Here is a 15,403-nt window from a genome sequence, read left to right as displayed (position 1 = left end):
AGTTTACAAAACTAACTCAGTTTGTATTGAATAATAATGTCCCTAAACACGTTGCCCAGCTTTTATTTTCCTAGTTACATTTATCAAAGGACTCCTGTTAACAGCTCCTCTATCCATGGTGATAACACCTGTTTGATGTGCGCGTTAATTTAATTAAACCCCATAATTTCACAGCGAAACTCCCTCAGGAGATACAATGCGAGGCAATAAAGCCTCTCCCCTCCTCTCCCTCCTCCCCACCTCTGACTCGTTTCCTTAGTAGTAACGCGTTGGAAACCAGAAGTACATAAAAGCCACAAGTGCATCAGCTGAGGAGCGCAGTGGTGGACCCCAGAGCGAAGTCAAAATAAGAGGAAGCGGCAGCGCAAAGACAGGAGGAGGAGGACGCACGAAGAGGCTTAGTACAGAGAGAAACAGAAAGACACGACGATGACAGGGGATCAGGCGAGGAGAGGTGAATACATAATTTAATATCACACTTTTTGTGTGTGATCAGTGAAGCTGCTGCTGCTGCTGCGTTTTGGACCCAAACCGAGCGCATCTGGAGAAGGTGAGCGCCCCCCTCTAAACAGCCGCTTGTACATGACTGTCTCTTCTCAACACTGCTCTGCTTTTCCTGGTGATTCATGTAGCTGAACCAATTACAGAGGACAGCTGTAGCCTAGTTTACAGCTCAGCCTCAAACGTGTATCATTTATTAACCTGTAATATCATCCCACGTGTATCTGGATGTCTTCTAGTAACTGCCTTAATGATCATTGTAGGAAGAAGAGGCAAATCAGAACAAGCCTTTTCAGTAGTCAGGGTTATGCAGGAGCTGGACATCCTGCAACCAGCTGAGTGTCATCTTTCAGATCTTATTCACACATTCATAAACAAACTGCTCATGATAGTAAAAGGTTGACGGGAGAGGATTCTCTGGATCCAGGATGTAACCTTGAGTAACTCATGAAGGACTACTTATCAGCAGCTTCTGGACCTTGCTCCCTCTTTCAGTACGAGCCTCGCCTCTCAGTGTCTCCGGCACGCGTTTGATCACATGCAGGGACACTCAATCTACTGTCCTTCTCCTTTGCACCTTTGCAGTCACTTCCTTCATGAACCCACGTGCTGCTGATCTCCTGCAAGCTGCCGCCGCCGCCACCTCAAGGTATCTGAACTTCTCAGTCACTCTTAACCTTCAAACTTCTCTGTCGTATCTGTTTTCAGTCTGAATTATTAAATCTACAGTAAAGTAAAGTATGTTCTTGTGCCTGTTCATATCAGCTTATCTAACTTACTTTGATGACCCTCTCTCCGCCTGAGACTCTCCTGTATCTCTCCCACTGAATTACTTATTTTGTGTCTTCTGTTTACTATCTTGGGATCAATTTTTACATCTGAACACCTCATTGTTCTTCTTATCTAAATCACTGGGTTCCTGTGGGTCCACGCTCCAATTTTCCACAATCTAAGCCACTGTTCTTAGTTGTTTGATCAGTCTCATGTGGTTTTTGGTGGTTTGAAGTCACTTGGGTTAAATTTAGATGTACTGGATAAAAAAGTTAAAAGTTAAAAAGACACGAAAACTCAAAAATAGTCCTTGAAATCACCTTGAAACCAGTTACATCTAAACTTTCAATTTTTATCCAGATTTATTCTGGATCCTTAGACGTCTTTCTAGCTGTAAATCACCCAAAAAATGTGTGTTTTTGAGCCAAACACACATTTGTCCTAATGTAACATCACTGAAAGTTTGGCCTTGACAAAGCACCCTTTCTCATTCAAAACCTCATTAACCATTAGTTAAATTTAAGTCCATTAATATGTAAGTTTTACATAAGATTGTGGCGAGTTAGAGCCTATTGACACACAGTGACACTGACCTACTGAAGCCAGTCATGCAGGGAGGTGAATCAACATGCTGCCTAACATGTCTGTGGCATCATCAAACTCCATACATGCTGAGGATTATGAACTTTGGAAAACATGTGACCAGCCACTCTGCTGACTCCCTCAAACTGTGTGTGTGTAGGTGGATTGGAGGGTGACCACGAGTCAAAATGTGTGCCTCAGACTGTTTTTGTTCCTTAGCTTATGGTTACTAATGAAGAACTGGTGTTTTTAGGCATGCGGCGTGTTTGCTCCGCTCCCTCTCTCTCTGTAAATACACTCAACCTTAAAAGGCCATTTGCTGTGCAGCCTAATGGCTCTCCAATCCACAAAACCACACTCAAATACAACAGTGTCCACACTAGTGTCATATATATATTTTTTGTGCGCGTTCGTCCCTACATTAGCACCTGTGGCATGTGAATATGTTTTTGTTTGACTAGATTTGGACAGGATTGAAACAACACAAGTATTTGCTGTATGCTTGCTGTGACAAATTAGTTTCCATGGTAACAGCATCACTGTTATGACCCTCTGTGTTGCCTCCACAGATGGCAGGAGATGATCATAGATAACTGAGGGAAACTTCAACACGAAAGAGTCCTCGCTTCTGACTGAAAACTTGTACAGTTCCACGCTTTTCCAGTTGATAAATAAACTATTAAGACACGAACAATGGCATCCTACAAACCCGCCTCAACACAGGAGGTGACCAATGGCGGGCCTCCGTCTGTGAAGTCCGAGGGCTCTGAGGAGTCCATGAAGCTGAAGAAGGAGATCTCCCTCCTGAACGGGGTCTGCCTGATCGTGGGCAACATGATCGGCTCGGGAATCTTCGTCTCACCCAAGGGCGTCCTCATCCACAGCGCCTCCTACGGCCTCTCTCTGGTGGTGTGGACCGTTGGCGGGATCTTCTCCGTGTTCGGGGCCCTGTGCTACGCCGAGCTGGGGACCACCATCACCAAGTCGGGGGCCTCCTACGCTTACATCCTGGAGGCCTTCGGGGGTTTCCTGGCCTTCATCCGTTTGTGGACGTCACTGCTGATCATTGAGCCGACCAGCCAGGCCGTCATAGCCATCACCTTCTCCAACTACATGGTGCAGCCCATTTTCCCCACCTGTATAGCTCCATACTTGGCCAACAGGCTGCTGGCTGCTGCTTGTATATGTGAGTACACATCTGGAGCGTGTCAGTGTGTCTGTGGCTTGTGTGGGTAGAATGAGAGATTTAAAAAAAACTGATAGATGAGTCAGTGGATGAGTGATTAAGTGAATTACAGAATAAGGAATCAGTGATGATATCTGTAACAGCCAGATCTAGACAAAGCACGTGAGCTTTAGGGACTAGAGAAGTGAAAAATGGTGACACCACAGCTGAAGTCAGCAGGTCTGCAGCAGAAAGACTCACCCACATCACATGAAAGAAGAACTGACCAACCCAAAAACTTAGGAGAAGTAAGGGAAAATGCCATTTTGCTCAATATCAGAACAATGATTTAGAAATCCCAGCACTGTGTCTTGCAAACATGGACTTAAATCACTTCTTTTTTGGTCTGGGAACAACAAGAAACTCATCATAAATGTAGAGGTAACCTTTCTGTATGGAAGCAACCCAAATTGCTGAGGTAACTGGAACACAATGGAACGAGAAAGAGCTAAGCTGACAAACTGAATTAATCAAACTAACAAGAAATTCACAAAATTGCTCACCGAGGCAACTGAGCACAACTTTAGAGGCAGAGAAATACCAACGCTCAGGCAACCAGACACTGACACAAGAAGCCAAAAGCAGCCAGAGAGCTTATTAAGGCAATATCTCACAGATAAGCTCTGATATTCAAGATAAAAAAAATACACACACTGTGCTCGTTTGCAATAAACTCATTGCTCATTCATCCACCCACCAACCTGAATGGCAGCCGCGCACACACACTTCAATACAAGCACATACACACTTAGGCCACGCACCGATAAGCAGTGCTCAGAGGAGGGCTGAGTCCTGATAGCTGTGAGGTAAAGTCCTTACTACGTGGAGACTCTGACCTGAGAGGCTAACATGAAACTGACAGCTCAGCACAGGAGTGAAGTTTAAAACCAAACTAAACCTGCTTCCTGTCAGTGATGGTCCGAGAGGGACTGTAGTTCCTCTGTACTCCAATTTTATTCTGATTTTGTTCAAAGCTCATTTTTACATAATACTTTTTCTTAGTTCAAGGTAGATGAAAGTTTTTTAGCTTTAGCAGAAGTTGGTCCAATTTTTATGGAAGTGTATTTGTGCCAAGAAAAGGAAAAAAAAGGACATAAATGTTTGCAAGATAAAAATAAAAATACAAAGTCAAAATCAAAATCATGAGATAGTAAGACAGAATTAGGATAGGTTTGACTTACTATGTCTCAATTACAACTTAATAAGTAAAAACATCAAACTTTATTTTGAGTCACGTAATTATTGACTGAGTACTTTTCATCTTTATCAGGTCAAACTTTTTATTTGCCTTTTTTCCCTTTTCTTAGTGGAAATGTGCTGTCATGGATCTCATCGTCATCTTGTTCCTTGTGTAACACAGATACTGTGAAGGACCATCATTCATTCAAATGATCTCAAACCTATGAGAAAAGTTGTCCATGAGGCAGAATTAAAACCTTTCCCAAAAAGCATAAAAACATCTAAGTTTGTATCCAACAGCAATAAGAAAACACCACCACACACAATTCTCTCCTTAACAGCTGATATCTAGAATCGAGGAGTCGTTTCACACGTGAGTTCACAGTTAGTGAACCAGTGAAAGAGTTTTTAAAGATTCCCATTTCACCTCACATCTGGACCATGTTTGACCTCTGCTACCAGTCAGCCAGCCTCCTAAACCCGATCTCACACCTCCCACCCTTCTAACCTTCCACTGTCAACACACTGCGCCTCTACTTCTGTGTGGCACAGTCTTCCTCTCCACCGCTCATCGCCGGTCGCCTCTGTCTGAGGCATTGTGTTTTGTTGTGTTTGAGCGGACGTCCTGTCGGGAACAAACTTGTTATGATCCTCTACCTATCAATGTGGTGGAAGATGATAGTGTTATGAATCGCCTCCCTTTGCTGTGGCCGGAGGAGTTTTGGTGGTCAATGTGGAGGAGAGAGCGGTGATGTAATTCTGTTTTGGTCTTTTCTTTAAACGTCTGGGTGATGTGGAGGTCAGCGTGGACTGATAAGTGCAGTGTGTGAGTGGGAATGCTGTGAGTCTGAATCTGTTGTAGATAAAATATGTCCATGTCAGGAGGATGACTTACACAACAATCAAGGAGTTTTTTTCACAGGAATAAATCGCAATATGATTAAAAGTAGTGTAAAATGTGTGAAGCTTCAAAACAACCAGAGAATTAAAAATGAAAAAGGCATTCTCTGCTCTACTATCTCCACATTTATGAAGTAGGAGGGATCATGTGCTGATAAAGAGGCCAGAGACAGATAAGTCACAGGGAGAAGCACAAAAACATGTTTTCCAAGAACATCAATGCTGCTCAAAGTGAAGGAGGGCAATAAACACAAAAATAGCACGCTGCTTTTCCCATCAGTTATCCAGGCTGTGGGTCAGTAAGTGGGACACCATAATCATCAGCGGTGGTTTCACAACTTTCCAAGTTAGTCTCACTTCCATGACTGTACCTGTGTGGCCTTCTGTGTGTGAATGTGTGTGACTCTATGTGTGTGTGTGTGAGAGAGGTTGTATGTGCTGCACTCAGCTGTTTCCTCGTCTGAAAAACAACAGGCCAGTCTGCTTGAGTCAGCAGCCGCGTTTCCTTAAATCAGCCATGCTCTAACACGGAAACATGCTGGCACACACTTAGTTTACAAGACAACGGTGTGTTTCTCTCTCTTTCCCTGTACATGTGTGTGTGAGTGAGAGAGAAAGTAATAAACACATATTTATGACCTTACTGTGGTTCCTCTCTCTCAGGTTTGCTGACCTTCGTTAACTGTGCCTATGTGAAGTGGGGCACCAGAGTCCAGGACTTCTTTACCTATGCCAAAGTCATCGCTCTCATTGCTGTCATCATCACTGGCCTGGTGAAGATCGGACAAGGTGCTGACTCTACCACTGACCCTTATCTTTAATCTTAAATCCTCCATTACACCCTAACATGTTAACATTATTAAAACAAATGCTTAGATGACACCTGCTGTTGGTTTAAGAACTTGATGATTAATAATTATTCTCTAACATTATTATATGGTTATTAGGAAACTGATTCAAGCAATTTATTAATAATAATTAAATAAAGGTTTTGTTTTTTTCCAGGTCACACTCAGAACTTCGACGGCCTTTTCGATGGCTCATCTCAGGACCCAGGGGACATCGCTCTGGCTCTGTACTCGGCTCTGTTCTCCTACTCTGGATGGGACACCCTCAACTTTGTCACAGAGGAGATCAAAAACCCAGAGAGGTAAGACGGACCATCATAAAGTTATTTTTTGAGGCCAGTACAGCCTGTTTTTATGGTACCAGTGTGTTTGATGATGGATACGTGATATCACTTCATAGACAGTTTTTATTGTCTGATTGTCAACACTAGGAGTCTACACTCATACTAATGGCTCTGTGAGGCTGTATGTGTCAGCATGCTAACATGCTCACAATGAGTTTTAATATACTGATGTTGGGTGCCATTAAAGTATTCTCTCACTACATTTACCAAAACCATACCTTACCCTTCCCTTAGACATAGATGAGTTAAAGGTATTTATAAATCTATAAACATCATCCCGTTTTATATCAAACAATTGTTACAGTTAATTTCATGAGACTATTTCTGTTCTATGCCGGTGCTGCTGTGATTTTCTCATCTGCTGCACTGCCCCAATAAGAAATCTGAGTAGCAAACAACACACACAGGTGATAGTTTGTGATGTTTCTTTAGGAAACCACATTGAACGTATGTGTGTGTTTGAGCCTTTTGCTGTGACTCACAGCCAAACACTGATCAAACGAAACAAGACTTCACACGTGATTGGATCACAAGCCTTTCCCAGAGTTCCCAGGCAGATTAAGTGACAAACACCCCCCCCCAAACTTTATCCCAATCCCTATCCTCCCCTCAGCCACGAGGTTGATTGGTTCTTGACCAGGAGATTCCTGATGAACCACCTCATCACTTGAATGCTCTGTCTAAGACTCAGCCTCCACATCTCATCTGTTTTGCTTCCCTCTGCTGTTTCTTTGTGTGAATTACAGGAACTTGCCGCTGGCTATTGCCATTTCCATGCCCATAGTGACTGTGATCTACATCCTGACCAATGTGGCTTATTACACCATCCTCCCCATCAATGCAATCTTAGACAGTGATGCTGTAGCTGTGGTAAGTGCCTATAATGCCTGATAAATCCCCTTACTTTAGCTTTAGGTTTTTGTTTAAGAGTCCTCTGTCTTTTCGCTCCAGACGTTTGCAGACCAGGTGTTCGGTGTAATGAACTGGACTATTCCCTTCGCTGTGGCTCTTTCCTGCTTCGGAGGACTCAACGCCTCCATCCTGGCCTCCTCCAGGTGAGTGATTCTTCCCTTTTTCTGGATGACAGTTGAATGCTTTGTGCCGTCACTTCATCCCTGTGTTACGAAAACCCCGCTCATTGTCACATGTGTCCATCAGCATCACTCATCACCGCTCCACGTTGCATATTCTTGTGTCTTTAAAGGCTGTTCTTCGTGGGCTCCAGAGAGGGCCACCTACCCGACTCCCTGTGCATGATCCATGTCCACCGCTACACTCCAGTCCCTGCCCTGCTCTTCAACGTCAGTCAGCCCTCCACATCCTTTAATTTCCTGTTATCTGAATGTTTAATTTAGTTGCCAAGGGTTCTGTCTTTCCATTTACTCCCACATTTCCTAGCTGGACTCACACTCTTTCTTTCATGTCTCTGCAGGGCATCATGGCTCTGATCTACCTCTGTGTAGAAGACGTCTTCAGGTTGATAAACTACTATAGCTTCAGCTACTGGTTCTTTGTGGGTCTGTCCATTTTGGGGCAACTGTATCTACGCTGGAAGCAGCCGGACAGAAAGAGACCCCTGAAGGTAACAGAGTTTAATATTCTGCTGACAAGGAACATTGTTCTTCCTTGTCAAAACCTGGCGCCTTCATTCCCCACAATGCAACTTGATGACCTACACCTCTTTCCTCTCTCTTCCTCCCACAGCTCAGCCTCTTCTACCCCATCATTTTCTGCCTCCTCACCATCTTCCTGGTGGTTGTGCCGCTCTACAGCGACACCATCAACTCCCTGATCGGCATCGGCATCGCCCTGTCAGGAGTGCCCGTTTACTTCCTCTGCTGCTACACTCCGGCCTATAAGAGGCCACTGTGGCTACGGCGCTTCATCGGTAAGCGGTTTTCAATGACAGCTGGATTCAGGTGAACAACAGAAGCACAAGTCGCTCTAACCTTTGCCCTGTCTTCGTCTCTTTCAGCTAAAACTGGCATACTGATTCAGAAGGTGTGCTACTCCGTTCTAACTGAAATGGATGTTGACAAAGTGGAGTAGAGACGTTCGGCTTTCACACCCTGCCGGAGACTGACAAAGCACAAACACAAGAGGCTCAACCTGAACTCATCTCGCTGCCACCACACGGCCTCGATGGACGAACATTTGGGCTTGAGCTGGACCCGGCTGTCTGACCTGTCTGTCATCACCCAGTTAAATTGTGAAATGTATGATGCCTCCCGGGTGCTTGATGGCAAGATTTCACTCTGCAACTTCAGAGAGAACGTTTTAATGCACTCCTGAAGAAATCAAACCCTGTTTCTATCACAGAACAGTAGAGGGCATTATTTAATTAATATGTCAAAACAAGTGTTGTGTAAAATTACTCATATGTAATACCTTTTTGATCATAATGGAAGGTGGCAAATTAGTATGGTTAGATTGTTTAAGTGGACAGGAGAACATCCTTGAAACTGAAAGCTGCTGACCACAGAAACAGCCTTGGTATTATTATTAATATCATTTGCACAAAGAAAAACAAGCAGTAAAAGAGATTAAAATGCATTGTGGAGGGAAAGGTTCATGAAGTTTTATACATCTGTGAAGTGTAGTGAAGTAAAGGGCTATTTTTACACAAAGTAACTCATTTTTTTCTGAAGTGTCTTGATTCAAACACAGGCTGTTAAATGTAAGTTTGAGACAGTTGAGCTGCAAACACGTATTTATAATAAAATTACTTGTGGACAATATGAACGACTTCTTTCATGTATTCCTCATGTATTGTGTGCTCCAATATAAAGACAACAACACTAAAGTGGATGTTTTGAGGCAGATTTTACATTTTAATTAGAATAATACATACACTGTCACAACCCTTTCCCAACCTGTCTGCTCTTTCATCCATAAATATGTACATAAATCATAATATTATCGAGCTATAAGCCAGTCTTATTTATCCAATTATGTCCTTATATGGCTTTGCTTTGCCAGGAGCTTGCTTGTTTTTAGATGATGCTGCAGCCGCGGTAGGGGTCTGCTGGAGAGGGTTGTGGGCAAACGTCTGCCTCAGTGGACCTGTGGAGAAAATTGAACAGAATGACTTTCAGAAACGATGATGTTTATGATGTAAACACATCCATAGCAAACACTGCAAAAGAGATTTTATTTACTATGATGTAAGCAAAATGTTCACATTTGGGACACTGGAAAAGTAAATTATTGACAGTTTTACTAAAATGTTACATTACAGTGAATGTGAGGGATCAACTACAAATTATTTTAGCTCGAGTCTGACAATAAAACAACATTAAATGCAACAAAAAAAAGCAATAGTAAGATACTCACTGATTGCAGTTGCTGCAAATTCAGCTTTAAAAATTACTGTTTATTCCTCCAGGATTCCAACTTAATAAAGGATTTCTCCAAAAATTCATATCAGTCAGAGTTTGACTTTTAGGCTCTGTTGACTCAACAGCAGCACACACACAAATCTGCAGCACTGAGACCGTGGCTGCTGCAGAGTTCAAAATGTATTTCTGTCTCAGTGTGTTTATTCAGATTGTAACTCATCAGGAGCAAAGTGAATATCCAGCAAGAAACATTTTTTAAGTGCAGCCGTCTTCTGTAATTGTTTTGAAAATAAAAGTTTTCCACTCAAGGCAGGTATTTGATTATTGATCATCAATAATCTCTTGTACACCTGAATGATCTTTGTGACATGTGCGTAAGTAGAGTAGACTTGTACGAAGAGGTATTTGATTTGATTATTCCATCAGTTTGCGCTCAGTGCAGACAGCTCAACAACAAAGACGGAAAACACTCAGAGCCACAAGGGGAAGCACATGTTCTGCAACTGCGCGTCGAGGCATAAAGGATGTGTTATTGTTTTATATCCTGGATATTATTTGGGCAAAACAGTTGCCAGTTTTTTTTTGTTTTTTTTTTAACTAAAATCTTAACATTCAGATTTGAATAAACTGTTTTGTAAGAACTTCTAATTGATCAGTTCGTTTAGAAATTTCAGAAAGTTTTTTATACAAGACATTTTTACCCCTCAGTTTTTAGGGTCATGAAATTGTGTACTTTTTATTTTTAGGATTGAATTCATGAGATAATGTCATATATTTTGTCAATGTCAACATTTTTAAATCATCCAACATCCATTTTCTACTTTTTTGTTCCTTTCATCTCGTTTAGAAACGACTCCAGCCAGACTTTCTTCTGCAGTAACACATGGCTAAAATAAAACCAAACGTGGATGTCAAGCTTTGTTTGGGTAGTGGGGGGACTGACCTTTAGCAGCGAGGTCCAGATGATTTTTGATCCTCCTTTCTCTCTCCTCCAGCTGCTGGGCCAGCTGAGCGTTATTCCAACCTGGAAACCCACGTGTGCCGAGACAGAAATAATCAGTGTTGCAATTTCCTGATATTTTTATTTTGAGAGAATCAAACAATGAATGCCTTTGTGGTTGAACATCATTATCAAAAACCAATCCATCATATGTCCTGGTGCTTTAGTTTAATATTTTTAACACCAACCCTTCTTCATGCTTGCAATGAAGCCGTCATTCTTGGGCATAGCAGACTCGGGGTGTTTGATCCTCTCTGGGATATTCAGCTTCTTTCTGACTAAAGGATGTCTGAGCAGGGCGACTTGACCCAAGGAGAAGCAGTTCGAGGTCAGCCAATAGGTAAACACCGCCTGAAGAAGAATTTAATATTAGACAATCAGCAGAGTGGTTAAAATGTTTTAAATGTGTTTTCTTGTACTAAGTGCCCTTTTGCTGTGATGTGAGGTGAAGTTAAACCGGTGATGTGAGTGAACGGTAGACTGACCGTGGGGAAGTTAATAGTGAGCGGGAGGATGACAAAGGGCATGATCCTGAACACAGTCTTCATGGCTTTCAGATTGGGGTTGTCAACACCAGACTCTGCACCCAACTGAAAGAAAAAAAAGATTAGCAAGGAGAAGCACATTAACATCCAAGATCACACAAATTCAAAACATCCAATTGTAGTCCTATGATTCTCATAATTTAAGGTTTGTGTTGATTCTTTATTCTGGTCTGCTTGAAAGTAATAAAAAGTATCTGGAAAAAAATACGAGTTAAGAGGGCTCATGTCTTCTCTTTCTTTCTGACAAGCCGAGTAAAAGCTGCCTCACCTCCAGGATGAAGAACATGGTTCCAGTGACGGCTAAAGGTAGAATATAAAAAGGATCTCCTGCCGTCAGGTCTGGAAACCAGAGCAGACCTCCCGTCTGCATGCTGGGCACCGGCAGATACGCCATCTTCCTCAGTGCAATGAAGAAGGAGATGAAGATTGGTGCCTGAGGGAACAAACAGAGAAGTGATTTGTGATTTTTGTGATCAACAACTGTTGTAAAAACTTCTTTTCTTCTTCTACTTTAGTCATTAAGATTCATACTGTGCTCTGAGCATGACTGGAAATTTGAGATTCATAATTTTTAACTGACCAAAAATACTAAAAAGACATTCTTCAACTGTCATAGCTCAGTAAAATATAACGGGGAACTGTTGAAGAAATCAACTCACCTGCACCATAGGAACCAGGAAGCCACGGAGAGGATTCACATCATGTTTCTTCTGGAATAAGTTCAGGTCAGTGTAGGCTTTGGCAACTGCAACATAAAACAGCCATGACAAGTTTATCAGACTTCACACACACACACAACACAGACAATTCTGAATTGTTGTATTGTTTAATGGAGGGAGAAAGGAATGAAAATTTACATTCAAATTTGTTTCCACTCTGTTTGGCCTCACTCATCCTGTTGGTGAGTTTGGTCATCTCAGGCAGCACATTGTTCAGCTTGGCTGCCTCTCTCTGACCCTTCACCATGACTGGAAACACAACCATACGAGCCACCACCGTTCCTGTATGAGAGTGAAAGATTAGTAGAAAGAGGAAGAAGAGAAAGAGAGGATGCATTAAACATACATAGCAAGGTCAGATACTGATTGATACTTTGACTCAAAAAGTTTTTGTTGAGCTGTTCTTACCTACAACGATGGCCCCCCACCAGGGCAAACCGAGGTCCATGTGCATGAACTCTAACAAGTTCTGGATCAGTCCCACAGGCGTGTGACCGGCCAATCCCAATTCTGCTAAAGTGGCTTCTGTGGTCGCAGCTTGCAGGACCTCTACCGCGGTCGGTGCAGCATCAGCCACCTGCTCTATGACTGGCTGCGTTAAAACAGGGGTGGGGTCAGCGGACGTAAGCTCAGGGGGGAAATCCAAGACTGGAGGAGGAGCAGAGCTGTCTGCCACTGATGCTGCCATGGAAACGGTCTCAACTGGGATCTGAAAATATCAATGAAAATGGAAACACATCATTCAAGTTAGAAGGTAACTGACGACCTGTTGAGGATTTAATTTCACATGTAGCCTCAGCTACCTGTTCAGTGATTGGTTGTGTGAAAACAGGGGCGGGGTCAGAGACAGGGGAGGACTCCAGGACTGGAGGACTGTCAGGAGCTTCCACCACTGGAGCTGCCATTGATCCATTATCAGGTGGAATCTAGAAATATCAGGTTAGAAAGGTTATAACATAGTATGGGTTGTTTTGGGGTGATATAATTAGATATACTGTCGGGGGATAGAGATTTTCCTGCATTCTCTCTGCATTTTGATTTGAGCTCCAATGACGATGACCTGACTTTGACACGTTTCAGTGAACGACAGCTCTGGTGAATCAGTCACCAGCAGCTTCGGTGTGAGTGAATCACCTGTGAGCTGTTGTGTCTGACTGCCACGGCGTTCACCCAGAGGAACTTCCCATGATGTCTGCGGCCCAGCAGAGTCCTGACGGCGGGACTGTGACACTCAAACACCGTGTGCAGATGGGACCTCTGCAGCAACCGCTGCTCAGAAAACAGAGGGTCCAGAGTGTTAGTTGGGTGCACACTTTACACAATGAACCACAAAAGATGACAAACATGCATCGAACTAACTTGGCAGTAGTTTATAGTGGTTCAGTTAAACTGGAATTCGGATTTACACTTGAGAATCTGTTTACGTTAAACTCTATTACTGAACCTGAGAAAACCTGGCATTTTTTTAAACAAACATCTAAGGATCATAGTTAAGAAGCCTCTTAAGTACCAACCTACTTATACTACTTGATCTTATGCATTGTTATTATCCTTATTTTCACTTGAGTCCAGCTTGATAAATAGAGGTCCAGGTGTGCAGCAGGTTTAAGTTAAAACCTCCTTGAATGCAGTATTTGGGGGGTTTAAACAGGAGTCAGCAGCTGGATTTAGTTGGCTAGGTTCAGGTGTAAACCCATCCTGACCATCAAACCACAGCTAAGCTTGTAGCAGAGCAGCAGCCACAGTGTCTTAACCCCAGGAGAAATGTTGTAGCACAGATGTGGCAATAAAGTCATAATAAACTTGGCCTCTGTTTCTGTGCCTCTAGTTAAAGTGCTCGTGTTGTCCAGGGTTAAAAGCCATTAAAAGCCTGGAGGTTTAAGAGTTATGTGTCTTTTCCAGAGAGGCTCTGACTGTCAAAGTCACACAGAAGGCATGCACTCATTACTGCGCAGCGAGGATGCTAACCGGCTAGCGAGTTAGCCGGAGAAAGTCGCTGTTTCTGTCTTTGTTTCAGAAGCGGGAGTAAAGAAGCAGCCGTGAATCTGTAAAGAAGACCTACGTGGCTCCAAACGTCTGAAAGGGGATGTGTGCCTCGGCGTGGTTTTCCAGTCGGTCTCAGGAAACATCTTGCTAGGCAGCCCGGAGTCACCCCGCTCCTGATGGCAGCCATGTTGACTTGGTAAATGAAGACCTGCTACGGAAAGCGCGAGGAGTCAATTCTTGGCAACGGACTTCGCCCATTGTATGTGTCAGTAGGAAGAAAGGTGTGTGTTTGTTTTTGTTGTGTGGTACGTATTGGAAGAGTTCGAAGGAGGGTAGAAATATAAATTACATAGGTAATGTAATAAGTTACTTTATGCAGTGGGTGTTTAAGTATGTTTGGTACTAAATCATTTCCATTTAATGCTACTTTATCCCTCAACTCTTTATTTATTCTTCATTTTGTTTCATTTCTGGCAACAGCAAGTTAAGCAACCTGCCCTTTGTGTCAAGTTTAAAGACTAAACTGCAGTTTGGACAAAGAATACACATAAAACACCTCATATTTATATGTGCAATAACGAGGCAAATTATAGAGCAGTAATTTGACTTGATGATGTGACATAGAAGTCAACTAAATAACAGAAAGAGAAAAAGCCAAAGAAACTGGATATTTCTATCAAGTGGGGAACATTCACATGTCATTTTTTAAAAGAGCAAAATATAAGTTAGGAATGAAACAATTACAACTTACTTCTCTTTGTTATCCATCTGGAGTGGCTGGTGTCAAGCTGTGGATGAAAAGATTAACCGATGGCTGACTAAAGACAACACCTAAAACTCTTTCTATTTAAATCCTCTACCCAGTTCCACAGAGGTTTGAATGCTAACTTACCACTGAATCACAGAAATCTGAAACTAGACTGAAACCAAACAGTAATGCTGCAGCAGGTGTTTTCATTACCTGTCAAAGGCAAAACACCTGCGGCTGTGACATCATGGACCCTGGGAATCAGGTGCAACATCAGTGTAAGTTACAGCACCATCACTAGAGGGCAGTGCAGTAGCATTTTTCTGACCTGTGTGATTCACTGTTGAATTTATGGCAGCACTTTCATGTCAATTCCTGTAAGTGTTGAGCAAATGTCAAAAGTGAAAATCAAAAGTGAAGATTAAATATCAGCGCACATCATTTAGAGCAGGGTGGAGGCCAGGTGCTCGATCCTTTCAGATATTTTTAGTCTCTCTGTAACTCATGGGTGTCTGAGTCAGATACACTGGTATCTGTATTTCAGGTATATTTCCTGGTACAAAGAGTTCTGTCAAAGTCTACATGATCTGATCAGTGGCACAAACAAAAAGCTTCTGCGAGAGTCAAACTGACTATGGGGAAGTTAGTAACATTAAACAGTTTACAACAGTGAACTGTAACCTGACAGTAATAAAGATGTTTGTGTGATTTAAAGGC

General features: G+C 42.6%; 2 protein-coding genes across 3 annotated transcripts; one reads left to right on the top strand and one right to left on the bottom strand.

The window, feature by feature from the left end:
* The first annotated feature begins 271 nt into the window (after positions 1-271).
* Positions 272-9,088, top strand: slc7a7 (solute carrier family 7 member 7). Of its 2 annotated transcripts, XM_018704160.2 has the most exons (11): positions 272-550; positions 1,087-1,150; positions 2,424-3,040; positions 5,822-5,947; positions 6,164-6,308; positions 7,097-7,220; positions 7,302-7,405; positions 7,555-7,651; positions 7,783-7,932; positions 8,055-8,238; positions 8,326-9,088. In XM_018704160.2, exons 3-11 carry the CDS (start codon positions 2,548-2,550, stop codon positions 8,397-8,399), a joined length of 1,497 nt encoding a protein of 498 aa, XP_018559676.1. In that variant the 5' UTR covers positions 272-550; positions 1,087-1,150; positions 2,424-2,547; the 3' UTR covers positions 8,400-9,088. The 2 variants fall into 2 exon arrangements, with proteins under 2 accessions (XP_018559676.1, XP_018559685.1); XM_018704169.2 differs by lacking the exon at positions 1,087-1,150.
* A 68-nt stretch (positions 9,089-9,156) lies between these two features.
* On the bottom strand, positions 9,157-14,149 carry oxa1l (OXA1L mitochondrial inner membrane protein). Its single transcript, XM_018704148.2, has 11 exons — positions 14,015-14,149; positions 13,087-13,221; positions 12,756-12,878; positions 12,361-12,661; positions 12,091-12,234; positions 11,893-11,978; positions 11,502-11,666; positions 11,174-11,278; positions 10,877-11,039; positions 10,632-10,712; positions 9,157-9,413 (listed from the first exon to the last, which is right to left on the bottom strand). The coding sequence occupies exons 1-11, from the start codon at positions 14,123-14,125 to the stop codon at positions 9,292-9,294; spliced, it is 1,536 nt and encodes a 511-aa protein (XP_018559664.1). The 5' UTR covers positions 14,126-14,149; the 3' UTR covers positions 9,157-9,291.
* Positions 14,150-15,403: the final 1,254 nt, after the last annotated feature.

The sequence above is a fragment of the Lates calcarifer genome, linkage group LG14 (assembly GCF_001640805.2).
Source record: "Lates calcarifer isolate ASB-BC8 linkage group LG14, TLL_Latcal_v3, whole genome shotgun sequence".
Taxonomy (NCBI): domain Eukaryota; kingdom Metazoa; phylum Chordata; class Actinopteri; family Centropomidae; genus Lates; species Lates calcarifer.
The sequence above is the reverse complement of the archived record's forward strand: the minus strand, read 5'-3'. Positions and strand labels throughout refer to the sequence as shown.

What these genes read in the sequence shown, in the direction of transcription:
- slc7a7 (XM_018704169.2), top strand. Translation starts at nt 2,548, where the DNA reads ATGGCATCCTACAAACCCGCCTCAACACAGGAGGTGACCAATGGCGGG. An exon ending in TCCATCCTGGCCTCCTCCAG is followed by an intron (nt 7,406 to 7,554) that starts GTGAGTGATTCT and finishes GTGTCTTTAAAG; the next exon opens with GCTGTTCTTCGTGGGCTCCA. An exon ending in TCCCTGCCCTGCTCTTCAAC is followed by an intron (nt 7,652 to 7,782) that starts GTCAGTCAGCCC and finishes ATGTCTCTGCAG; the next exon opens with GGCATCATGGCTCTGATCTA.
- oxa1l (XM_018704148.2), bottom strand. Translation starts at nt 14,125, where the DNA reads ATGGCTGCCATCAGGAGCGGGGTGACTCCGGGCTGCCTAGCAAGATGT. An exon ending in GAGTGGAAACAAATTTGAAT is followed by an intron (nt 11,979 to 12,090) that starts GTAAATTTTCAT and finishes TTTATGTTGCAG; the next exon opens with TTGCCAAAGCCTACACTGAC. An exon ending in TCACTATTAACTTCCCCACG is followed by an intron (nt 11,040 to 11,173) that starts GTCAGTCTACCG and finishes ATTCTTCTTCAG; the next exon opens with GCGGTGTTTACCTATTGGCT.